The sequence below is a fragment of the Pollachius pollachius genome (assembly GCF_949987615.1).
Source record: "Pollachius pollachius genome assembly, chromosome: 19".
Taxonomy (NCBI): Eukaryota; Metazoa; Chordata; class Actinopteri; order Gadiformes; family Gadidae; genus Pollachius; species Pollachius pollachius.
This window is the reverse complement of record NC_136952.1, coordinates 16,128,196-16,153,833: the sequence shown is the minus strand read 5'-3', so window position 1 is coordinate 16,153,833 and position 25,638 is coordinate 16,128,196. Positions and strand designations below refer to the sequence as shown.

The 25,638-nt window shown below is 44.9% G+C and overlaps 2 protein-coding genes across 2 annotated transcripts in view; both read right to left on the bottom strand.

The window, feature by feature from the left end:
- Nucleotides 1-632: 632 nt before the first annotated feature.
- Nucleotides 633-14,456, bottom strand: vwa2 (von Willebrand factor A domain containing 2; the record flags this gene model as incomplete). Its single annotated transcript, XM_079757535.1, has 14 exons — nt 633-1,147; nt 1,514-1,636; nt 2,442-2,993; nt 3,747-4,182; nt 4,754-4,899; nt 5,502-5,609; nt 5,862-5,917; nt 7,200-7,329; nt 7,858-7,991; nt 8,862-9,074; nt 9,961-10,070; nt 10,464-10,597; nt 12,256-12,330; nt 14,405-14,456. The coding sequence occupies 14 exons, from the start codon at nt 14,454-14,456 to the stop codon at nt 633-635; spliced, it is 2,784 nt and encodes a 927-aa protein (XP_079613661.1).
- A 2,747-nt stretch (nt 14,457-17,203) lies between these two features.
- tdrd1 (tudor domain containing 1) overlaps nt 17,204-25,638 on the bottom strand; it is a gene marked incomplete at both ends in the record, with an annotated part of 37,203 nt that continues 28,768 nt past the window's right edge. The window contains 5 exons of the mRNA XM_079756853.1: nt 17,204-17,236; nt 20,197-20,283; nt 20,629-20,672; nt 21,805-22,506; nt 24,324-24,491. Of these exons, the coding sequence (XP_079612979.1) occupies nt 17,204-17,236; nt 20,197-20,283; nt 20,629-20,672; nt 21,805-22,506; nt 24,324-24,491 (1,034 nt within the window). The remainder of the gene's footprint in view (nt 17,237-20,196; nt 20,284-20,628; nt 20,673-21,804; nt 22,507-24,323; nt 24,492-25,638) is intronic.

Below are 25,638 nucleotides of genomic sequence, written 5' to 3'. Positions count from 1 at the left end.
GAGAACTATGACATAATGCTAACTCTGTTCAGACCCAAAAGATAAATATAAATATCGATTTGCTTTTTTTAATCAAGTCAAAAATTTAACAATTCAATTTGGGAGAAAAAAAGAAAATATTAAATAATAAAAATGAATGAATGCAAAATGTAATTGCCTTAAGCATTCCTAAAAGCATTCAACATAGAATAACATACATACAACATAGAATGTGAAAAGGCAAAAGACAACTACATCCCATCGATCCCAGTGGCGATGAATAAACTCTAATAAACATAATGGCATCATCTGCGCAGAAAGGTTTCTGAAGACCCTTTCTGAAGCATGAGGGCGACTCAGTCCGGAAATGTACAATGTCGTCTCTCTCTCTCTTCTTCAATATAATCCATGACTTACACCAAATGTCCATTATTTGGCGGCGTGCGTGTGTGTTAAAACACCAGTATATTATTCATGTGCATGTATGTGTGTTTGCGACCGTATCACCAGTGTATGTGCGTGTGTGTTTTCATTTGTTGCGTGCTTGTTTATCTGTTGTGTTTGAATGCAGTCTGTGTTTAAACAGTGTGTGCGCGCATGAGGGCCTGAGTATGTGTGTTAGGGTTAGGGTTAGGGTTAGGTGTAGCGTGCTCTCAGGCCTTGTGTCCGGCCTGCCTCCTGCGGTGCAGTTTGTAGTGGCTCAGCAGCATCGCATGGCTCCTCCCCCCCGGCCTGCCCTTCCTCTCCTGGTGGTCCGGTCTGGGCTGGTCCCCCCTGCCCCTCCTCTGCTGGGGGTCCGGTCTGGGCTGGTCTCCCCTGCTCCTCCTCTGCTGGGGGTCCGGTCTGGGCTGGTCCCCCCTGCTCCTCCTCTCCTGGGGGTCCGGTCTGGGCTGGTCCCCCCTGCTCCTCCTCTCCTGGGGGTCCGGTCTGGGCTGGTCCCCCCTGCTCCTCCTCTCCTGGGGGTCCGGTCTGGGCTGGTCCCCCCTGCTCCTCCTCTGCTGGGGGTCTGGTCTGGGCTGGTCCCCCCTGCTCCTCCTCTGCTGGGGGTCCGGTCTGGGCTGGTCCCCCCTGCTCCTCCTCTGCTGGGGGTCTGGTCTGGGCTGGTCCCCCCTGCTCCTCCTCTGCTGGGGGTCCGGTCTGGGCTGGTCTCCCCGGGACCAGCGGCTCTCTGGAGGACACGACCAGATGTGAAGACCAGTACAGCAGGCTTATGGCTCTCACTGTTAATAATCTGGTGTACTGAAATACCGCACACAAGGAAGGAACTGGGAAGGATAATTGACATTTGATGATGTGTGGCAATCTTTTTTCGATTAATGTTTTACATTTAGCCTACATGTTACAATTATATTACATTTCAACTACTCATATTGTGTATATAGATATATTATTTTGTAGTTTCATTATTTACACAAGAAACTAGTATGTTTCTGCCATGACACCTGCATTCTCTCAGAACACCATTGAGAAAAAGCCGTTAGCCCATTTCAGCCAATAGTGGCCCGAGATTTGGTGTGGTAGCCCTTTAACTTACTGGTTTCACACTGAGGTCCCTCAAAGTCCCGGCAATCGCAGCGGAAGCTCCCTCCTAATAGGCTGCAGATTCCGTCATTCATGCAAGGGTTGGGCTTACACGGGTCCATTGGTTTCTTCAGCTCTGATTGGAGGGTTACAAGCTCAGGATTAGGAGTAATAAAATGCATCCTTGTAAACTTACAGTGATGCGTGCGTGTTTGTTTATGGATCCATTCATCTTTTCGAGATCCAATCATAATGGATGAATCAAAAGCACACACGCACCCACGCACACGCACACATACACACACACATTTTTACATTTGTAACTTATCAACTACTGGACTACTGTTCAGTAGGGCTGGGTAAAAATATCGAATCATGAATGCACTGCAATTTATTTCTTCTCGATTCAATTTCGATTCGGAATTCTTTTGAAATCGATTATTTCCATAAAAAATAAAAAAATAAATAAAAAAGAAGCATACTCAGTCATTGTAATCTAGAAGCGAGTATGCCTAAATGTACATTTCCTTTTACATTTGTCCATGTTATGATTATTACTTTTATGCTGCAAGTTTAGCTCAGGAACAATACTACAATGGTGTATTCCCTTTTTGCTAGTTAAAGCACGATGAAATGGTTAATTCATTTTGAAATGGTTAATTCTAAATAATATTTAGGTATTTTTGTCATCTGCACGTATTATTGAATCGATACCGAAGCAAGAATTTGAAGAATTGAATTGTGCGGTACCTGGCAATACCCAGCCCTACTGTTCAGTAGTTAATCTAATATTGCAGCTTGTTCATTTAATGACTTCCCACTCCCCACCACCCACTACTACTCCTACACATCAACAACACGTTTGACTCTCCAAACACCAGTCACACAGAAAACGGCCCCACCCTAGTGCAGCCAGCGGACCCCCCGGACCCCCCGCTCACCGGCGCAGAGCATCTGCACCAGCACGTCCTCAAAGTACTTGAGGTCCTCGTAGAAGGGCACCGCCATCACGCGCTCCTCGGCGCCCGCCACGCGCAGCAGCCGCTCCCGCTGCATGTCGCCCACGCCCACCACCAACACCGCCACGCCGTCGTCACGGAGCCGCTGGGCCGGCACGGCCGCGTCCTCGCCGCCGGCGCCGTCCGTCAGCACCACTGCTGCCCGGTGCACGCCGGGCCGCGCCCCGCCCGCCGCCGTCAGCACCTCGGCGCGCAGGTGCAGCAGGGCGGCGCCTAGTGAGGCGGCGCCGCCCGCGTAGCGCGCCTCGCCCACCGCGGCCAGCACGGCCGAGCCCGAGTCGTGGGCGTCCAGCGGGAACTCGGTGCCGGCGCGGCGGCCGTAGGTGACCAGCGCCACCTGCGCCAGGTCGCGGTTCACGTCGAACTGCACGGTGACGCCGCGCACAAACTCCTTCAGCGTGGCGAAGTTGTCCTTGCCCACGCCGGCCGAGGCGTCCACCACCAGGACCAGGTCCAGGGCGCGGCCCAGGCAGCCTGCCGCCGGACACACGCACGCACACACACACACACACACACACACACACGCACACGCGCACACACACGCACACACACAGCGGGGCAGGGGTTAGGGGCGTTCAATCTGAGGACTCGCCTCTGAACCTCCACACCCCGTCCTACCCACTTATTGTAAGTTGTATGTCCTGGTACTTACAAATAGTACTTAGTCATGTAGCATCTTATCCTAGCTAGTTGTGTACGGGGAATGGGTTCACCTAGCCATTGTTGGTGCTTGGCAATTGGTTCTATGAACTACCTTACTGTACCGACAGCAATATATTGTTTCTCCTTCTTCTTATGAATGTATTTAATGCAAGTCGCTTTGGACGAAAGTGCCTGCTAAATGCCCTAAATGTAAATCACCTCCAGCTTCCGTAAATTCTTTCAACTGAAATGAATGAACCGCCTCACCTTGCTGTCCTCCTCACACAACCTTGAGACACTAATGGTTCATTGTGTGTAAAAGAACCAGGTTTCCATGGTTATATTGTTGTACATCAACAATATGTATCCAACAGCGGCACTCCTGTCACGCCGTTTTTTCTAAGAATCTCGGTCACGAAACGCACACAGACTAGTTCAGACCTCCTACTATATTGACTGTCGGCTTCGACAGCGGTCAGCCTCAGGTCCCCTCTCAGTCCCACTGGGTCAGAGCTCCATGGCTCCATGTGAGTGTAGCGGTTCACAGCATCGTGCTGAAGCGACCCCAGGAGCCCGGCCCCTCACCTTGGTTGTCCACGCTGCAGATCTTGGCCGTCAGCTCGGGGATCTTGCCGTTGAGGCCCCCGGCCCCGGAGTACGTCAGCGTGCGCTGGGGGTTCCCCGTGACGTTGTCCAGCTGGTCCCGGAGCCGCTCGGGCCCCACGCCGATCAGGAAGGTCTCGCGGTCGCGGGCGTAGCGCGCGGGCTCCAGCACCTCGTCGGCCGAGGGCGTGGTCGTCAGCAGCACCACCACGCGTGGCAGGTCGTCCGTCACGTCGGCGAACACCGGCGCGCTCAGGAAGCCGTGGCCCGTGACGTGGCGCAGCGCCTGGCCCGCCCGCGTGGGCCCACCCACCGGCTGCATGCCGTCCACCGCCGCCAGCAGCCCCTTCACGTCCCCCCGGAAGCGGCCCACCTGGGCCTCCACGCGCACCTCGCGCCCGAACACAGCCAGCCCCACCTGGGGGGGGGGCGGGCGGGGACCGGGGGGGGGGTGAGTCGGTGGAAGCTCACACACACATGAACATGTGGATTGGGGGACAGGTGGCTATTGGTCAGCTAGGGTGGGGGTCTCTCACTGCCTACAAGTATGTTGGGACAATCGCGTTTAGATTTGTTAAAATTGATGATACACTAGTTGAATGGATGGGACGGCTCATTTGTACGACATATCGAGTATTATAAAATATTCCCAGACTTAACTCAATTTGGGACTTTTTATGGTACTACGCTGAGATTCAACCACAAAGAACCATCAACGCATGAGGAACGCTCTTATTGTGAAGCAATGAATGGAATACGTCTGTCTAGTGACTGAGAACGTGATGCTAGTGTAATTTTCTTTCTAATTGTAAAAACAATGTTACAAGTTGTATACTTTTTCTTGTATATATACTTCCATATATATATATATATATAAGTTGTTTACTTTTTGCACTCTAGAGAGCCTAGTCTTCCTAAAGATGTTAAACTAAGCCTATAGTCTGAGTGAGACACTCCACTAGCAGCAGCCTCTCCGCCCGCCCGCTGACCTTAGTGGGCGTGTCCGAGGCCATGACGGTCTGCAGGAAGCGCTTGAGGAAGGCCTTGAGGCGCAGGAAGCCCTCCATCCCCAGCATGGCCGAGCCCTCCACCAGGAAGAGCAGGTCCACGGAGCAGTCCAATGAGAGCGCAGGGGCTGGATGGGGGGGGAGACGTGCAACCATCAGTGGACTACATGTGGCTCAGGAGGTAGAGCGGGTTGGCTGGTTATCAGAGGGTTGCTAGTTCGATCCCCGGTTCCTCCTAGCGAGTGTCGAGGTGTCCCTGAGCAAGACTCCTCACCCTGACCGCTCCCAACGAGCTGGCTGTCGCCTTGCATGGATGACTCCGCCGTCGGTGTGTGAATGTGTGCATGAATGGGTGAATGTGAGGCAATAATGTAGCGCTTTGAGTGGCCACTGGTTAGAAAAGCGCTGTATAAATGCAGTCCATTTATTACAACAAGTGTTAAGAATTATCTTTAAACAAAACAATAAAAAACTACTTTTCAGTTGACTCTTTTTATCGAACGCTCTAAATCTGGGATTCAGATTGTTTTACTGTTCATTGTTCTTACTCTGTTGTGTTTACCTTGTAAAGCACTTAGTGTTGCTGTTTTGCAATATAAGGTGATGGATTGATCTTGACATTAAAAAGGTCCTTATCATCGTTTCCTCATCAGGAAGGCCGCCCCCGGTGCATGTTATGAAGAGAGGGGTCAGTATGAAGGGAGCGTGGTCGGCGGTTTTCAGTACGCACCACAGTGGGGGTCTCCCCCATACCCCGGGGTACAGACACAGCGGTAGCCCTCCGGACCCTGGGACACACACGTACCCCCGTTCATACAGGGCTCAGAGTCACATGGATCTGGAAGGGGGGGGAGGGAGACATCAAGGGGGAGGGAGAGAGGGAGGGCGTGGAGAGAGAGAGCGAGAGAGGGCAAAGAGAATTAAGAAGACCAATATTGCTTTTAACCAATCAAGATAACGGGACAGAGACAGAAAGAAAGAGAGGGAGGTGGGAGAGGGATTGAGACAGAGATAGGTATAATTAAGATAGGACTGGAGATGGAGAGAAATTTACAGATAAAAACAGAGAAAGGGAGAAGGTATCTGGCACCTGGGCATATGGTTCGATGACAGACTGTCTGGTGCCTTGTGTAAGCCTTTGTGTACCTGCAAAACACACACACATAAACACACACACACAATGGTATGTAATTTACAAACGAGAAAATCACTAATTTCAGTTTAAATACAGTGAAAAGTCATGTACCTTAGTACTTAAAATGGAAATGTAGTGAACCCCCCCTTCCGCACACATCAGTGCCTCGTCTTTTCAGACACAGATATGCATCATTGAGCTCAGGATTTAAGGGATTAGCCAATGTACAGGAGCAAGAGAAGCATATAGGAGAACATAGAATAAATAACTATGAGTGCTCGACCATTCCCAAGGGCGTTGTGCTAAAAGTACAAGTCATTTAAAAGGTCAATGTTGTCAGGATCAAACTTCCAGCCAAACTCACCTGAAGCTCCAAGGACAGCAGCCATATTCCTGCAAAATGTTGTCTTTAAGCTGTCCTTGTATGTACAAGGTCTGGGCTCGTACAACTCGCTGTATTTCTCTACCTCGACTATAATCCGCATCCTGTCTATGGTCGCAAATTGAAACTAGCGAGAGGATGTGAAGTAAACGAGAAGTGCATAGGAGGGTCACAGGGCTGGTGTTTTATGGGGGCTCTTTATAACTACAGTTACACATTTCCTGTATATGATACGGGGAGCAACATGATCCCCACGGGGGTATCATGTTGCACCCCACCTACAAAGTGTAGGCGGACTACAATGGAATTGTATGCAGGAATGCAAAATATGACTTCTAGTAAAGATATTTACATGCAAATTTGACAAGATGGAAATTCTTCACACTGCAAAAAACTAGAGCTGCTAATCTTTACAGTATTAAATTAAGACTACGCGTTCCTGTGTAGTCTATTTTAGCATTTTGCTGCCTGTCTGCTGTGCATCAGACGTGCTCAGTGTACGCTTGGGGTTACAAGTGAGATTGTTGTTGTAGTACTATTGGTGCATAAGTGCTGCATAATCAGATAGGTTATAAAGTGTATTCAACACAGTAAACACTAGAGCCAGACATCCACAAAGTGCAGACCTTTTCCCGGAAGAGGACAAGTCAATTGTATTTGTGTAGCACACTTGTGTAGCACTCTCAGAGGGCACCCTCTAACTTAAGAAAGGAACACAGAGGAAGAGGGATCCCTCCTTGCAGGGCTGGCCAGGAGTGCAATAGGATGGGCAGACATAAGAGGAAAGGCTTTGTGTTTTTCAATAGGGGATAGGGGTCTAATAGATAGAAGGGGCGATGTCTGCCTGATGACAATATGGTGTACGTGCGTGCGTGCGTGCGTGCGTGTTTGTGTCTCCCCGGTGGGCTCACTTGTAGTGTGGACACAGGGAGGTGTAGGTGGAGGCGCCCATGGCCCCCCTCCAGCACATGAAGTTCCCGTGCAGCTCCTTCACCTTCTCCAGAGTCTTCCTCTCACATGGGTACGAGCGCACCTGGCAGCCTGACACAGAGTTGAAATATACAATAGAGCTTTATTTAACACCCGTGTTAATGGCAACTGACACGTTTTCCTATTCATGAACATCTAAACAAACTGAAGTTATTCCAGTTATATAAAAATATAAATATGTTTGGACAAAAAAATCTATTATCATAGTCCCACATGTTTTTAAATGTGTCCAAGCTGTAAATTGTAACACTATTTATGTTCCAATCTGTAAGTTTGTTCCAACTGGGCTCGAAACTTTGACATTGTTCAACTTTTCAAATGTGCTAGTTTGAATGGTGAAATTAAAAACCTTGACAATTGACACAAAACACAAGGAAACAGAGATGGAAAGAAAGAAAAAAAAACGAGTTATGAGAGACATACAAAGAGAGTTGAAAATGTTTTGCTATGTTATGCATTTTGTTGTTGTTTATGCCCTGTCATTAATCTTAGCCAATCAGATTAGAGCGATCACTGGTCTAACTCGTGATTCACCAGTGGGGGTGCTGTTCCTGAGGTCCTACTGGGATGCTATAGTACCTGTTGGTGTGGCATCACAGGCGGAGGAGGAGGTCAGCGTGGTGCACAGGCCGTTCACGGCGTCTGAGAAATGCTCTGCGAAGAAGACGTGGCTCTCCATTGGTGCACTGGCCAGCTTGTGTAGCTCCTCCCATCTAGAAAGGGTCAGACCAATCAGCAGGTTCTTCTTCAACCGTTTGTATGATTTGGCAGTTTTGCATTAGTTTATTTTAAAGATAGCCTCAGGAAACCCCCAAAAAGGTTCCAAGCTCACCTCCGCTTGCCTCGAGATATAAGCAGTGCCTTTTTGTACATTCCCAATTACTTTCCCTATATATACTGCTTGGAATTAGTTTAAATTGAATTTAAGAAGAAAAGGGTAGCAGTAAAGTTGCCCATGGTGTTAACAGACACAATATGTTTCGTTGGCGATTCCTGCTCTAGTGAAGCGAGTTATTAATATTGAATGCCTCTACCTGCTTGATCAGCAAATCCTCTGTTAATGCACTTAATTTCTCTTCAATTTTATATTTATTCTGTTTCATTAAGACAAAATATGACCGCATGAATCACGTTTAATCAAATTCTATAAAAATGTTTATGTTGTATATTAAATATATTCATCTGTCTATGCATCCATCTAAAGGTTTAACGAGGACTATAGGCCAAGTTATATTTCAGCGTAAATAGCTGCAGAAGATATGCCGTCGGCATCTACACCAGTCCCTTCGTTTACGTCTCTGCATTGCTGAGTCGGAACGTAGTTGGTTGGTTTACCCGTCCACCCGTTCATCCATCCATCCATCCATCCATCCATCCATCTATCCATCCACCCATCCACCCATCTATCCATCAATCAATTCATCCATCGGTGGAACAGATTTTATCTTTAGATAATTTTCTTGCATTTTCTAGAATGTTCTAGCTCCTCTAGCCATTGACCAATTCATCTAAGTATTAACCATCTAATCTAAAATGAGTGAGGCTAAAAGAGTAACATAGAGCCGCTCTTCTAGTGGTTGTACCTGGGGTGGCGGAGGCCTACAGCGAACAGCACCACGCCGCTCTCCTTGAGCTGGGAGGCCGCCTGGACCAGGCCCCCCTTGGAGAAGCCCTCCTGGGACCGGCCGTCCGACAGGAGGACCGCCACCCGGGACACAACCGAGGAGTTCCGGCCCCCGGGGAAGCCCTTCCTCAGGAGGTACTGGAAGGCCTGGGCCGTCTGGGTGCTGCCACCCCTGGGGGGGGGGGGGGGGGGGGGGGTATTTAATTTGAGAAGAGGATGGAGGGAGGTGGAGGTGTTGGAGGAGAAGAGAAAGAAAGAAAGCAAAAGAATGGGAAGTTAATCCTTTTAGAATAACAGAAGGGTCATGTATTTTAACAACCTGGCTGTGGACAACGCATTGGCTCTTTTCCAAGACCACATGACTTGTCTGATGGGATTGGTGTTTCATGGGAGGTGGTTTTTAGAGATGGATATACAAACACACACATCAATGGGCTTGAATACTGCACGTGTGCACACACACACACACACACGCGCGCAGCAGCCATCTCTGTCATTTTAAGAGCTTATCCGATACCTGGTGCCCCCCTACCACTAATCTGAACTTAATTAGTTCTACCTCCCAGAGACCCTGTCACTGTGTGTGTTTGTGTGCTTGTGTGTGTTTCTGTGTGTGAGTGTGTGTGTGTGCATGCATGCGTGTGCTTCTCAGCATGGTGGTAATTTAATCGGATCATGTGTTTTTGCGTGAGAGGAAGTATAGTCGTTATATTAACTGTCTGATCTCTTGCTTTCCGTTGTCATTCAACAGCTAGGCAACAGTTTGATTCAATTCTACACCGAGTTTGTAGTTTGTTGCTAGGCAACGAAGAGAGGAAGACCATAAAGAATGAGAGAAGACAACAGACAAAATACAGCAAATAAGACATTTTTGAATGGAAAAATAAAGAAAACTGAAAAAAGGGGAGTGAAGGAGGAAAGAAATGAGCAAACAAGAAAAAATAAGAGAAGTTAAGAGCATGAATGGAAATGCAGTTGAGAAGAGAAGTGGATTGGGGAGAAGAGAAGGGGATGAGAAGAGAGAAAAAGGAAGAGACAAAGGTAAAGCGAAGGTGAACCTGTAGGTTATCTTCTTTAAGCGTTTGGTCAGTTCCTCTGTGGCAGAACATTCATCCAGAGAGATCTCCAGCCGAGGGGAGGAGCCAAACTGAACCACGCCCACACGCACCTGGACAGGAAGTTAACAATAAATAGCAAGTTAGCAACAAGAAGCAAGTTAGCAAACAATAGCAAGTTACTAATAGGTAAGAAATGATCATCGGACAGGAAGTAAGCAACAGACAGGAAGAATGCAACATACCTTGATGTAGGAACAACAGTAGGTGAAACTATACATAATTTATAGGACGTTGAGGCCATCATATTAAAGTGGTTGTGTTCTGGTCTCAGAATAGAAATGCCGTAATGTCTGTATAAAGCTCGAACAAAAGTGTAGTACTGTCATCTTAGAGACAAGAGGAAAGGTTCTGCAGGACCACGGGGAGAGCAAGGCATTGTGGGATAACAAACACAAATGAACATTAGTGTGTAAAGTTGGGTAAGAAGTTGAAAGGGTCAGAACCTTGTCCGGTCCGATGTCCATGACCCGGCTCAGTCTGATGGCGTAGTGGCGCGACCGCTCGAAGCTTCCTTTCCCCACACTGTAGGAGCCGTCCAATAGGAAGACCACGTCCATCGGTGCAGAGCACTCCATCACTTTATAGACACACAGTCAAATGCACACACACAGGCAGCTGTCATTTATTAACACTACAGTTTGCCTACTGGTGAAATGGTTAAATATTTGTCCAAAGTGAATTGTATTAGTTACTAATGTCAAATAATTTAAAGGAGCAGTAAGTAGCAAAGTAGCAATACTTTTGTAAAATAATTATATTAAAAATGATAAAATTACTCAAAACACTACAGCAGCTATCTCTAAATCCAATTTTCTTCAAAGAATACACAATATTACAAGTGCCTAATGACTTGAATCCAAAATGTTCAACTCGCCGGCCGTAAAGCAACCAATCAGGGCTGGTATTGTAGCTACGTATCAGACGCGTGGATTATTGGATTATTTGGTGGGAGAGGTTTAGGGGCTTGATTTATTGGATGCTTTTTTGATGCCAATTACATGTTCCACTGATTCAACACAAAACTTGCCCCCTACAACCAATACCATTAATTAGTCAGTCCCTCCAGAAAAACGCGATTATGCGATCGCATAATTCAACGCATTATCAGCCAAAGTCTGCATATTCATGCAGGGGCCGCATTTTTTCAAATATGCCGCACTTTCACCGCATAAATTGCAGATTTCCGTGCATAATATGCGGGACTTGCATGATTTCATAATCCCCGCATTTTCGTTGCAAAAAAGTCACATATATTTTAGCAGAAAGTTGAAAAATGTTGCGTTTACTTCACACAAGAGCAGCCATTTCCCCCTGTTGCCGTGGGAATGTTATTAAGTGACGTAATTACGCGACGTGAACGTCATCGAAAAGCTGCATTTTTCGCAAGTTCCCGCAATTTCATTGCATAAAATTGCATAAATATGCTGCATATTTCATCGCATTTTTTTTAAAAAAACGTGCCGCATAATCAGGGATTTTTGGCCGCAACAATCACAAAAGAAGGCCGCATTTTTCTGGAGGGACTGATTGGTAATGGCAAACAATGTGTTCTACACAAATCCAGTAAAGGTTCTTAGGACGTATTCTGTAAAATTCTTCAGAAGTAATTTGTTTCACAGTGTGGCTTCTCTAACCTTGGATTGTTTGTGGGTGAGGAAAAGGGGGTAAGGGTGGGGAGACCACAAGGAGAGATTTTGTCAAACCAGGTAAAAAAAAAATCAAACCAGGAGATGACAACAAATCCTTGTCGACCAGCGAGTGCAGACTGTGGCTCCTTGTGTTTCAGTCTAAAGGGTTCCCCGGCTATCTGGCCTGAATCAAATTATCCCCAGGTGTAATGTTTCTGATCCCACTAAAGACTTGAGTCTGAACCGACCCACCACATACCTGCCAACTGACTGCGGTACCGACAACACTACACCGTGTTCTCAGCCAGAGGTATGTCTAGCCCTCACAGAACGGGCTTGTGTCAGCGGTACTATGTAATGTACACAACAAACATGGTTATATACGAGTCCTGTCTAGCACAAGTGGTAGCCCATGGCTGTAACACTGCCAGGGTTAGGGGTCGTGTGCAGGGTCAGGGTCTTGTAAGATGACATGCTATGTTGTACTATGCTACTACATACTATGTTGTACTGTATGATGCTATGCTTTGATACCTCATGCTCGGTGGATGTTATTCTATGTGTCGACATGTTCTGTTGTACTGTTTCATTCTAAGCTGCTACTTACTCTCTCCAGCCGCGTTGATCTTGGACAGGATCTCCCGGCTGGTTTGGATCTCCTGGAGCGAGCAGCCTGGATGCGCTGGCAGGTGGTGGTCAGGGTTCACATGCACGAACATTGTAAAAAACATGTCATGAGTAGTTTATAGACATGTTTACAACACACTGTGTACAACACAGACACGCCGACATTTTAGGCCTTTAACCTTCCGGTTTTCTACTTTAAAGTGTCAGCTAACTGGAGCATAATTCACTGAAAGAGACACGCCATAAACTCTGGTAAAAATGGATGGGAAAGAATGTGGCAGTTTAACCTGATCCAGAGTTTCTAGTTAAATGGATTGACTAATCAAAGGTGAGTGTGAAACAGGTGACCATAATAAACCATGTTTCTATTCCTTTAACTTTAATTCCCGGCCATGGGCCCGGCCTGCAGAGACATCTGAGGGCCTTAGAAAGCATTGTACCTCGTTAAATGGGCCCCTCCCATCTCCCTGGGCCCAACTATGTCAAGAAGCCTTAGCAACACTGCCTGGCGTTTGATATATAAACACTGTGGGAGAACCCCCCTGATGGCGCTATCATGTATGAAGAGCTAACATGAATAGCTTGATTTTAATGGGTAACGTAGCTTTGCCATGCTAGAACGCTATGCTAGCTTAACCAACATGCATTACTTTGAAACGTTGGACTTCCTGAACCTTGTCCAATGACATTCCAGGATTGAAGGCAGGTGAAAGTTATTTTCACAATGAAAACTTCAAGCACCTTCTGGTTTGGATGCATTTTACAACTAGCGAGATGTGCAAACTATGTGCGTATTTTAAAAATATTGAATCGTTAATCATGATGAAGTGCCTTTGGGGAAAGCTGCCAAGGAAAGTGATCCCATGGCTCTTGAAGATTAATGTTTGTACGGTTTTGTGGGTGAGTTGTGAAGGGTGGGATGAGGGGGGGAAGTTATGTGGCAAAGATATAGCCTTCATTGAGTGAAATTTAGAGGATTCATGTGAAGTCAGGTGAAGTTCCGATAAGCTATGCAAATGTCGTTGAGCTTGCCACTGTAACAGGTGATTTGTGTTGTCTTCGCAGCTGAGGAGAGGGCGGTGTTGTGGAGATGATGACAGCCCTGACAGTTTTGAAGTTCAAAGTCTTAAAATGGTCAGCTGTACATATCTAAGACTGTGCTAAAGCTGTAATTTCTGTACACAACACAAGTACATGTCAGCCTGCGAGTCCGGCCTTGCACCTTGGAGGAAAGTACTGGTCTGGAGAATAACTGATGATTAGCCATAAGAATAAACGTAAATGCTAACTCTGCTGGAAACTGGCACCATTTCAGGGAATCCCTCTATACAAACTAGATTTGGGGATAATTTTACTGTGGAGGTTTGAAGACCGCAAATAACTGACATAGTGACAAATCTTTTAGGAAATAGGGCATAGGGTGGGAGAGATGCGATTGGTGACTGTGAGCACGCTGCGAACATTCAACGTCGGTTGGTATGTTAGGTTGAACGGTCTGGCTGCCAAACCAACCGCCAAAGAACAAATCAGCTATTCAAGGCCATCTGTCTTACATTGCTACCATGTTGCTAATACAAGCTAGACTGAGTTTAGCTTAAAGCAGATCTAAGCAATCAATTAAACAGTTTGCGACAACTTTGTTATGAATTTGATGCGCAAACAAGCCAGTATTAACTACGAGCTGTGAGCTACTAATATGATGGAATACGAATGAAGGCACATGACCTCCACTCAAATCGACCATCATTAACTTTATTGGCAGCAGCAGCTGCCGTTCCAACATTTATCTCCTAAAGGAGCTGAATGTGTTTTTAATCACACAGTAGTGCTCTCTTCAAGGTGGTCTGAGGGTCAAAGTGCTCTCAGGTTTATTAGCCAACGGACAACTTACCGGTCGACTGAAACACCCACCATTTAATCTCCCCAATAGAACAACCCACACATGCATACACATTCCTGTTTCTAGTACCCCCCTTCATAGTTCACACTTTGTTTCTTAACTTTATCATCTTCTTCTCTTCAAAACTTTCTAAATTAAGTTTTTAGTATTATCCTGAAGCATCAAACTAACTACAAACCTTCTGTTCTTCTATTTGAAATAACAAATTATAATATTATCGAATACCAACCTTTGAGAAGCAGCATCACTGGAAGAAGGGTGAACACCGTGCCAAGGTGCATGGTTAACCTGGAATGATACACATCAAATTAGAGGGAAGGAGACAAATACACATTTTTGTCAAAAAGATTTTTCCCCATAATCTGGTATCACAAAATTCCAAATTATTCCAAGGAGATATGCCCAGTGTTTCCCCCAGCACTGTATGGTTAGGGTGGCCGCCTTAACAACAATAGGGCCCCTTCTTGACTACCAATGTATTTAAAAATATATATACATTGTTTTTTATTTATTTATAAATATTTTTTCATTATTATGTATTGAAAAGTACAAAACTCTTGTAGGATATTTGAAATTCTGGGGAAATTAAACATTTGTAGCTAACGGAACACATATAAATATGACAGACTTAATTATGAAGGAAAAATGGTTAATGAAAAGTTCCCCTTAATGCCATACTGTGTCTTGGCAGTCTGATTCTTGGAAACTAATGAGCCGGAATGTTGATTACCTGATGAATTTCATGTGCTGTTCAATGTTATGTTTCTTAAATGAGTGGCAATGACAGAATGTCAAGTTCAGCATGTTCATAATGCTCTAATCAGGATTCGAACTCTCAACCTAAGGATCATCAGTACACGGCATTATCCCGTTGAGCCACTAACATTCCTGAATTGCATGAAGCCTCATTCACATGGTGAAAATGTCGATTGATAAGCACACAACATCAAGAAAACTCCAAGCACACTTCTCACAAGAGAATTAAGCCATATGGTAGTCACATCGCAAAATGGGTTGAGACTGTGGACGTTTGGCTTTTCTATATAATTGTGGGAAAAGTAAACATTTTTAGAGCAGAAGACCGGGTGAAAAAGCTGCATCTGATTTTAGAGAATTAATTTGATGAAAGAATTTTGAATCCAGGTCAATCTAGTAAGGATAAATAAGGCTAATCCATATTTCTTTTCAAATTGTGCTACTCCACCTTTGGGTGCAGTACCACAATTTGGGTTCATGGGTAGTGGGGGGTATTGGTATCCACCTAATAATAGTCGTATGTTTTTTTTATACTATAACAAAATGGTCATATAAGAAAAATGGAACTGCTCCAACTTTATTGACCAATATTTCTCAAATGGAACTAAATAAAACAAATTCTGTTCGATGATTTTTGTGAGGCTTGGTCTAAAGATTTTATGTGGCCATTTTGGTGAATTTTTGATTATTTTTGTAGCCTGTGAATCTCAGGGTTTTCTAAATGCATCTGATTCTAGAGATTAATATTCTGAAAGAATTTTGAGTCCAGGTCAATCTGGTGAGGAGAAATTAGCCTAATTCATGAGTTTTTACAATAGCGCCACCTTTGGGTGCAGTACCAAATTTGGGTTTATGGGTAGTTGGGGTTATTGGTAACCATACCTGAAAATTTGAAGAGTTTTTGAGTTTTGTATAGGCTGCTGTATGACTTTTACAGAATTTGTGGGAAAAAAAAACGTTACAGAAACAATAGGGGTCCGAGCAGCGAATAATGCATCGGTAATACTGTTCACAACAACAGTCGCGCCATAAAGCTTTTTGAATGGAATTGAAACGGTGGCATCCGGTGGTTGTACAGTATATATTTTTGCGAAGTGAAAACCTCCCCGAAGACCACAACCCCCCCGGACACGGATGCCCTTACAAACACTGTACCCCTCGTAAGTGTTTCTAGCGGTTTACTATAAGTTAGCCATTACTCATCATTTACCTCATAATCACTTCCAATGTATCATGCGAATACGTACCCACAACTAAGTCTTCTGTTTTCTCCAAACCGGGCTGTAGTTCAGCGGTCAACTTGACCAAAGACTGTCCCTGGAGAGCACTATTTGTATGTTTGACAAATTCACAGGTCAAAAGGTCAAGCTCTTCAAAAAGGATGCTGCTCCCAGACAGAATAAAGGGGATGACCAACACACACAGCCAAAGCTGGCACTGGAGGGAAATATGCACCTGATTCTCACAGGATTCAAGTAATGAGAAGCAGAACATAAAAACCAAATCCAAATAGAGCCAGTTGACACTACTCAATTTAAACCGATATTCCAAGGCAGGATTACAGAATAGTCATGGTGGCTTGAAGTCAAAAGCAAGATGTCCTAACCCTCCTGTCATTTTTATTAGTGACAGATGTATCAGATTTGACTTAGCATTATTGCATTTGCTTAATGACTAGATAGTAAATAAATATCAAATACACGCCTTATTCTTCTGTCTTCTGATCACAATGCATGAGACTCATTTTTAGCAGGAGACATTATTTCATAGATTTTAATGAATATTTGAACGATGTGTATATTTATTCAATTATTCTATACATAAAGACAAAGCATACACTGATGCCATACATACAACATAGGGCTGTGTGATATGGCCAAATGCATTGGCAAAATATTATTTGTGAGGTCTAAGACAGAATGACATACAAGTCATGTGGGGCAGGAGCACAGAGAGGCAGTCCACGCGCACACACACACACACACACAGGTCTCTAATTAGCCTAATGTGAGTGACTACAGGAAGTGGGACGGGCTGGGGTTCCCGTAGCGTAAATCAGAGCTAAAGGCGGGAAGAGCAGGGTTCTCTGAAGCTACTACTACTGCATCACCATCTTCAACCCAACCACAACAACAGAATCTAGGGAGCAAGGGCTCCAGACCTGGTCAAGCTGTCACCCACCTGGGGAAGGTCCTTTGGCCCAGGACACTCAGATTGACATTCCATTTGGATCATCATTTGAACATCACCATGTTTATTTCACTACTCTTTTTCAATACACCACTCGGCGCTCTGCTATGACCCTCTGGTGGGGGGGCAACACAGCGTTTGAAAAACAGTTAGAGAATCACCAGCCATTTCAGATGTAAGGTTATCTCAGGACCGTGGAGACCTGTGAAGGGCCACTTGATGGTGTGACTGAAGAGGGGATTCTGATCTGTTTGATTGGGCAGGTTTACATTTGTACTTGGTACAAACAAATATAATAATCGTAGACTACAAATAAACAAATGTAAAAAGGAAAATTAAGCAGACTTCTCTGTATTTTGTCTTACTTATAACACACAAATACACTCCACCATAATGTTAGCCTCATAGCATAATTGCCTAAGTCATATTTTGGCCATAGTCTGATATCTAAACCGTCTATCTATACTCATACATCTATACTCTCCTCCTAACGCTGCTGATTCACTGTGCCTCATTGGCTATATCCTTAGCCAATCAGAGTGCTTTTTACATTCCATAATCACTATCTGCCCAATGGACCTTTAAATGTGACTTAGGCAATTATGCCATGAGGCTAACGATATGGGCCAGCATTCTGTGTTGGTTTAGTCTCACTGGAGAATGTGATATGAGATTGTGATGTGTTTACAACAGGTGGGGAAACAGAACGTGGTGCTACCTATGATATACCTCCGTGTCCACGTGTGTGGGCGTCATACAGATAAACAGGGACAGGTAGACATTGGCTGTGTCTGCATTACTTTTGCAGGTCGGAAAATCGAATTTCTTCACACACTGTTTGCGTTCACTCTCTCCAGTTAGAACCCCGATCATTGATAGTCCTACAATAAATCCCTAGTCAATGAAAATCATATCTCTAGCTTATGGTCTAGCAGCTGCACAGCAAGGCTTTCTTAAGGCTTTCTGATGACACAAAACAGAAAATCCATTTGCAAACACACACACACACACACACACACACACACAGTGGCAAGCAAGCAATTGAGGAGAGAACAAATACATCAACAGAAGAAATAAAGTTGGCTCGATCTTCACAAGCATTCCATTTGGCCCAAAACAAAATTCTTACTCCCTTCTATTCTCACCCCCCCGCCCCGCCTCTCCGTCCCTCCATTTCACCCTCTCACTCCTTTCCTAGTACCTCCAAAGCCACTCTCCTCATCTCTCAGCAGGCCCACTCTCTCCCTCCCTCACATGGATTCTTCTCTTCAGAAGATGACTGGTTTAGGGACATACAGCAGGCTGGAGGTTGAGCAAAGTGTGGTTAACGCCAAGTGTAAGATAAGCTTTGGTCCGTATTAGGTCTCATGCCTGTATCTGACACTGGTATCAGGACTTCCCTGATACAAGTGTCAGACACACACACACACACACACACACACACACACGCACGCACGCACACACACACACACACACACACACACACACACACACACACACACACACACACACACACACACACACACACACACAGAATTAGGACCAAGAACAATTCTGGGAGCTAATTTATTTTGCTCTGCATTCCAGTCTGGCTACGCCACACTATAATATAACTAAAAACATTAAAAAGAATAATTGAAGGTTTAAACGAGGTTTCACCGTCCACGGGTTCAGAATATGAAGTTTGAACAATGCCTCTCATCAGATTGAAACTGCCAAACGCTTTTGTTTTATATCAACAAGTCAGAAAAAGCTTCAATTGGCGTGCTCTATAATTACTAATTATTATTAACACTTTGGACCCGCTTCATACAAACTATGGCATCTTCACTTTGAAATCACTCCTAGCCCATGGTCCGAATTGTCTGAGGAATATCTTAACAGTTGTTCACACATTAGCGCCACAAATTAGAACAGGGGTACAACATGTTTCTTTAAGTGGCAACAAAGCCAAGCCAATTATTGAATTAGTGCAGCCTTTGCCGGGGGGGTTACGTAAGGTTAAGGGTCATGCCCGGTTTGAGATAGAGGTTTTAAAAGAGGACAATTCCTGAGCACTGGAAGCCTGTTTACATCAAGATGACCTTAGCGTAGTAAAGCCCAGTCATTTTCTAGTACATTTTGGCTAAAGGTAATCCAACATAGAATGTGTCAATATATTCAAGTAACGTTTTACTTAATCGTGGACAGCAGCCACCAATTAAAGATGAATAGACAAGTGGCTACTCGTTTTTACAAAAAAATGTATAAAAACATCTTACCATACGCAATTAAGTCAATATCTTATGAATAGGAGGTCGATGTGCCACACACGGCTCCGCATACGAGATCCACACCCTGAACCCGCACTCAGCCAAACCGCTCTGCTTGTGGTCGAGACCTTCCTAACCTCCCCCCCTCGTACCTGCACAGGACCCTCCTACCTCCCCTCCCTCCTACCTGCCCACCTCCGAGGTGCTCGCTGGTAGAGGGTCTTCCCACTCCTTTTACCTGCCTTATTTGTCCCTGACAAGCCAGACACTAAGATTTATAATGAGAAATAAACTTAACAATTGTAAAAAAGACAATTTTTTTATGATCAAGGCTGTATGAAAAACTATTCATCCCATGGACACGTTGCCCATCCACACATTCCCCTAGCTAAATAGTACAATATTTTTTTCGTTTTTTTCCTTTAGGCAAATCAAATTTCAGTTATCAACCATCAGGAATTAGTGTCTAAACAGAACTAGTAATTTTCAGTTATCATGAATGTGTTCTATTTGTATCCTTATTCTAGTAATATAAAATCATTCCACCAAAACTTTTTTTTCAATCAAATGACAAATTTAATTTACAACTCCAACATGTAGAACTCAAACAATACAAACATTCCACACAATTGTGGACATTTTAAATGATACTTTTGTTCACACACACACCGAATTAAATATACCAACAGCATAACATTGGTGCATGGCTTAAATCCAGCATCCGCTTCAAACTTGGACAGGATTACTTTCTGTGATGGTGTCTACAAAACTGAATATATGTCTATTCAAACGAAAATCAAACATTATTTAGGAGGTTGAATACTTGAGGGGTCACTTCGCGGCTGGCTAGCCCAATCAGTTTATTGAGGACAACGATCTGTCTCTCCATCAACTGCTCCAGACGATCCATCTGGAAGAAATTAGGGAATAAAATTGAATTATACAATCCAATTGGACCTCGGCAAAACCTTTAAATGAAGCTGTATCTGTGAACAGTTAGACAGTACAAACACCTATTGCTTCTTTTCATTTCATATTTAAACATTTATTATAACACATTTAGTACTGTCAATGTTATTGAAAACAGCCAGTATAAAACATGCCCTTTTCATTAAATGGCATTCAATTGAACAAATAATTGCCCTCACATTAAGGTTTGACATTTACAAATAAGATGCGTGCAGTCCACCATTAAAATCAGAACTAAGATTAAGAGAATGTATTTTCTCCCACACAGAACAGTCAACCGGCCAACCTTCGTCTTCAGTTCCTTGCAGCAACAGCCAGAACCCTCAGGTCCTAGAACATAACATGAAAAACAGAATGTCACTCACATGACCGCTGAAAGTAACAATCCCCACCTACTGCTTGTCCTAAACCGCTTGCAATACCAAGCCATTTAAAAATGTAAAAAAAAGAAGTATTCCTGTTCACATCAATGGTGTTCCACTATCTCCATCCACAAGACAATGCATAAAAAAACAATTCAACAACTCTCATATCAGCATGTCAGGCCAGTGGGTGCGACAACATCAGGAGCATGTGCATTGATGGGCGCCTTCTTGAGCGGAGAAAACGACAATTAATGTAGTGCATTCATACGGGTTTGCACGGCAGTGTAGTCATCAAGCAGCGCAATGTGGATTGGTAAACATGTAACTAAACAGTTCCACACGTAAACACACCAGTAGGCCACCATTGTTTGTAAGCTTCTGGTGCATCGTCAATGTGGGAATCAATTCTAGAGGTAAGGTTGCGTTTTTCTGTAACCTGTTTCTACCGTTCACACAAAACAGTTTTAAAAAATCCCCACCCTGGAAGGATCTTTAAAAGGCAGTTTTCAGTGACCTAAGAGGACGTTTCGGTGTGGACGGGAGGCCAAAACACAGAGAACATGCTTTGTTTTTAGAAATATTCATGTAATATTCACGATTGGGACAAGTTCTTGCTATTGGCTTCACATGTTGGTCCAGATTCATAAGCATTCTGCTCCCGAGTCTTTTCTTAAAAGAGAAAAAAAGGTCTTCCTCGTTGAATATTTACCTTTCTCTGGTTTAATGCTTTAAATAATATAGCATCAAATAAAAGTAGAATCGAAAACGTATTTACCTTTGAGGAATGTAATAAGAAAACTGATTGTATTATAACTTACCCCCCCAGCCACCACCTTTCTTTTAACTTGTTTTAAAGATATATATTCACTCATCCTGCGAATTGTTATGCAACTGAAAAATTAGAATTTCCTTTGGGGCCATTAAAGTATCTATATCCATCTCTCCTTCCTCCCTCTCCAGCCGACACCAGGAGCGGTGATTCAATGATAGTGTTTGGTTCTAGTTTAGGTATGACTACTGGTATAGAAATAAGTGGCGGAGTGAAGAACGTGTTCCACCCACAGGACACGCCACCATGCCAGGGTGACCTCACTCACCTTTAAGCAACACCGCATTTCTTGGACATTCTCTGAAGACCTGATGGGCGGTAGGGCTGGTGGGGTGTCCTTCCAGGACCTTATTGATGGTGCTAGGGCTGGTGGGGTTTCCTTCGAGGACCTGAGGGGTGTTGTTAGGGCTGGTAGGTAGTGCTTCCGGGAGCTTTTTGATGGTGGTAGAGTTGGTGATGTGTCCTTCCAGGACCTTAGTGATGGTGGTAGAGCTGGTAGGGTGTCCTTCCAGGACCTTAGTGATGGTGCTAGGGCTGGTGGGGTTTCCTTCGAGGACCTGAGGGGTGTTGTTAGGGCTGGTAGGTAGTGCTTCCGGGACCTTTTTGATGGTGGTAGAGTTGGTGATGTGTCCTTCCAGGACCTTAGTGATGGTGGTAGAGCTGGTGGGGTGTCCTTCCAGGACCTTAGTGATGGTGGTATGGCTGTTGGGGGTTGAAGATTGAGGTCCCCCATCCTTGGTGGTGGTGGCGGCGGCCTGGTTATTTATTTTCTTTGGGTGAGTCAGGGGCTCCAAATGGGACAGGATGAGGTCACCAAGGCAGCCCCCGCCCATCTCACGGGGCAGCTTGATTGACAGCCGGTTGGTGAAGCCGTCGAAGGTGTGGACGGTTGCCGTGACGCAGTCCGCCAGCACACTTTTGAGCAGCATGAGTACGCTGGCGGGGCAGTCCGGCGGGAAGCGCTCCCTACCTACAGACGAGTCACAGGAGGTTAATCATAGCCTGGCTCATTTGAATAACATCCATAGTTTATATTTGATCCATCTCAACTGTGCATGTTTTCTCTCATCATTGACTATTATGAATTTGAAATAAATTTGTTCCAACTGCAGTCATTTTGCCTGTCAAATCACGTATGTGAACATACTGTTGATTAAGGGGGCTCCAAACGACTGCGGACAGATCGTTATCAGCAGATATTTGTTCTCAATCGTGGCTTCTATAAAGGCCTATCAGAAGAACCTTCGAGGCCATTTCTAAGTGCTGTTAAAATGGCTCAACATGTCTGATCAATTTTAAATGTTAGATGTTGCCTGCCAATAAATAAAAGTTAATGATTTGATAATGAATTGAAAATATTTTCATCCCCTCATCCAGACAAAGCTCCACACATCCTCCCAAACAAATCGTAGTGCTATACTACAATTTTCCCCATCTCTCAAACACTGCCACCAGAAATAACACATATATGTAAATATAATTTCCATACGATTATGTTTTATGTTAGGCTAATATTGAATGATTTCAGTTCAATAATAAGCATATTTTTCAGTCTGTAGGTTTACTTGCCAAATGTAATGCCCATTGAAACTTTTACATACTTGTGACTTTATGTGTGACGTATACCTGTACGAATGCAAGCGTAGACAACCCACATTCTAAGGTTAAAGGGGACACATTATGAAAACAACACTTTTACTGGGATTTGGGGTGTTGTTTTGGGTCTCTGGTGCTCCCACACGCATACAAACTTTGAAAAAAGTCTGTACATGACTGTTTGAGTGAGATATGCACTTCTGAAAGCACCCCGCCTACAGTTACCAAATGAGCGAGTCAGTTTTGGCGCCCCCTCTTACGTAGGAAGGGGGCATAGTTGAATTTTACCTCCCACTTCCCCACCCCCCTCCAATTAGAGCATAGCTATGATTTTGTGGACACAGCGGACGAGCAGCTTCGGCGGGGGGAGCTCAGCGGCAGCCCTGCAGCTCAGCAGGAGTACATTCCCTTTCTCCTCCCAGTCGTGGTTCAATATGGACTTCAGAGAGTCCAGGCCAAAGTTCCTTTCTCCCTAATACTTCTCAACCATGGCCGAGATAACCCCAAGTACGAGTCTTTACTTGTTGTGGAAGTACCAGAGACTTCAGACGCAGTCTTTATGATTCATAATATCATCTGGGGTGCACATAGCTTTTGGCCGTGATATTAGTTATAATATTATAAATACCTATATTATTATTATTATTATTATTATTAATAGAGCTCCAGGAGTCCGCAATCGGCAACAATCAATTCTCCTCCATGGATGTGGATTTTTTCAGGAACTCATATACTATGTTTACTTGTTAGGAAACACCATAATATGTCTCCTTTAATCCCCAAGAAGGGCTGCTCAGTGACTCAATCCATTAATATGCAACCATGTAGGCAATAAAACTTGTAAAGACCCAAGTTCGATTCTGACATGCGGTCTTATGATGCAAAGCATGGCGGCAGTAGCTCATCAATCCCTGGCTCCTCGTAGCTGAGTGTCGAGGTGTCCCTGAACCAGACGCCTCACCCTGACGAGCTGGCCGTCGCCCTGCGTGGTCAACTCCGCCGTCGATGTGTTTATGTATGGATGAATATAAGTCGGCATGGATAAAAGCATCACCAAAAGCCCCTAAATGCAAAGGTAAATAACAGTACCTCTCTTTGAACCTACAAATTCGATGAACTTTTAAAATAATATCAACTAAATGTTTTTCATTGACTCTGGATAGCCTGATAGCAGGGTGGGGGTGGGGGTACCGGCGAGGGAGCAGCGGGTGATCTGAAAGGGCAGGAGGAGGAGATGATCCGGGATGGGGCGGAGGCTGGAGTAGGGGACTGTCTCACAGTTGCCATGGTCCATGAAGAGCACGCTAGCCTCGCTCTCAGTCGTTTCAAGGACAACGGCACGGTACCAGGTCTGGTCACCTATGGAGAGAGTTAGCAACCAAACACATTGCACGCTGGTGTCACCCATGATGACTTGGTTCGACAGAAATGTGTCACATGACTGAATAAAACAACTGGCGAACCCCTGCCGTATACCTCTTCAGGCGATTCTGGCAAGAATCATATCCTATCCTTCTGTGTGTCTTCCCCTGATTCTTTGCTTTTACTCAGATATTTAGAGGGGACAGTGACCCACCTAAACCCTGGCCTTACCTTAACTAACCAACCCTAAAAACCAACCCACCCACCCACACACACGACCTAACCTCCTCCATCTTCCCAAAATGCTTGGCAGGAGACTGTTGGAAAACTGCTATAAAGCCAACCTGGTAGTTAGGAGCGCTGCGGAATGCGTGGCAGGCTCCAGTGTTTAGAGGCTGATCTAGCGCATGGCTGCATGCCGGCTGTGTCATTATTTCTACTGGCAGACAGCAAATTACTGTGTTGCTGGCAGCTACTGCAGGTGGGGTTCCCGGAGGAGCGAGAAGGGAAAAGAAAGAGGACTGCAGGGGATGAGGAGAGTGAGAGATGGCTCGGAAAGAGAAATGGGAGAAGGATGGAGGGGAAGAAAGAAATGGACAGGAGGGGAGAGCGATACAAAGAGAAAAGGAGAGCAAGACAAGGAAAGGAAAAAGAGTGGGACATAAGGAGATAGAGGGGTTCAAAGGTTAAGAGGAAGGGGAAGAAATGACTGGAAAGAAAGAAGACAAAGAGCGCGAGGGAACACGGTGGAAGAGAATGAGCTAGTAAATAGACCAAATAGACCAATTATTCCAAGGAAATTGACAAATCAGAAAACATTTGCAACACAAACAGAAAAGTACAGAGACAAAGAGGATGACACCCCTTGCCCACTGCATCCGTCCGTTGATGGATCTCATTGACTTTGAATGGGGCGGAGCCGCAATGCATTGTGGATCCATCCGTTCCGTTGGATGCATCGGCTCCATCAAGAAGTTGAAAAATGTTCAACTTTTCAGGCAGCAACGGATCTGTCATCCAATCAGATCACGTATGCAAATTTATGAACTGTGACACTACTCAGGCTTGGCTGACAGATGTCTCTGCAAAGACTACTCCCCCATCCGTCAGCCACGCCTTCCGTCATCCATTAACGGACGGATGC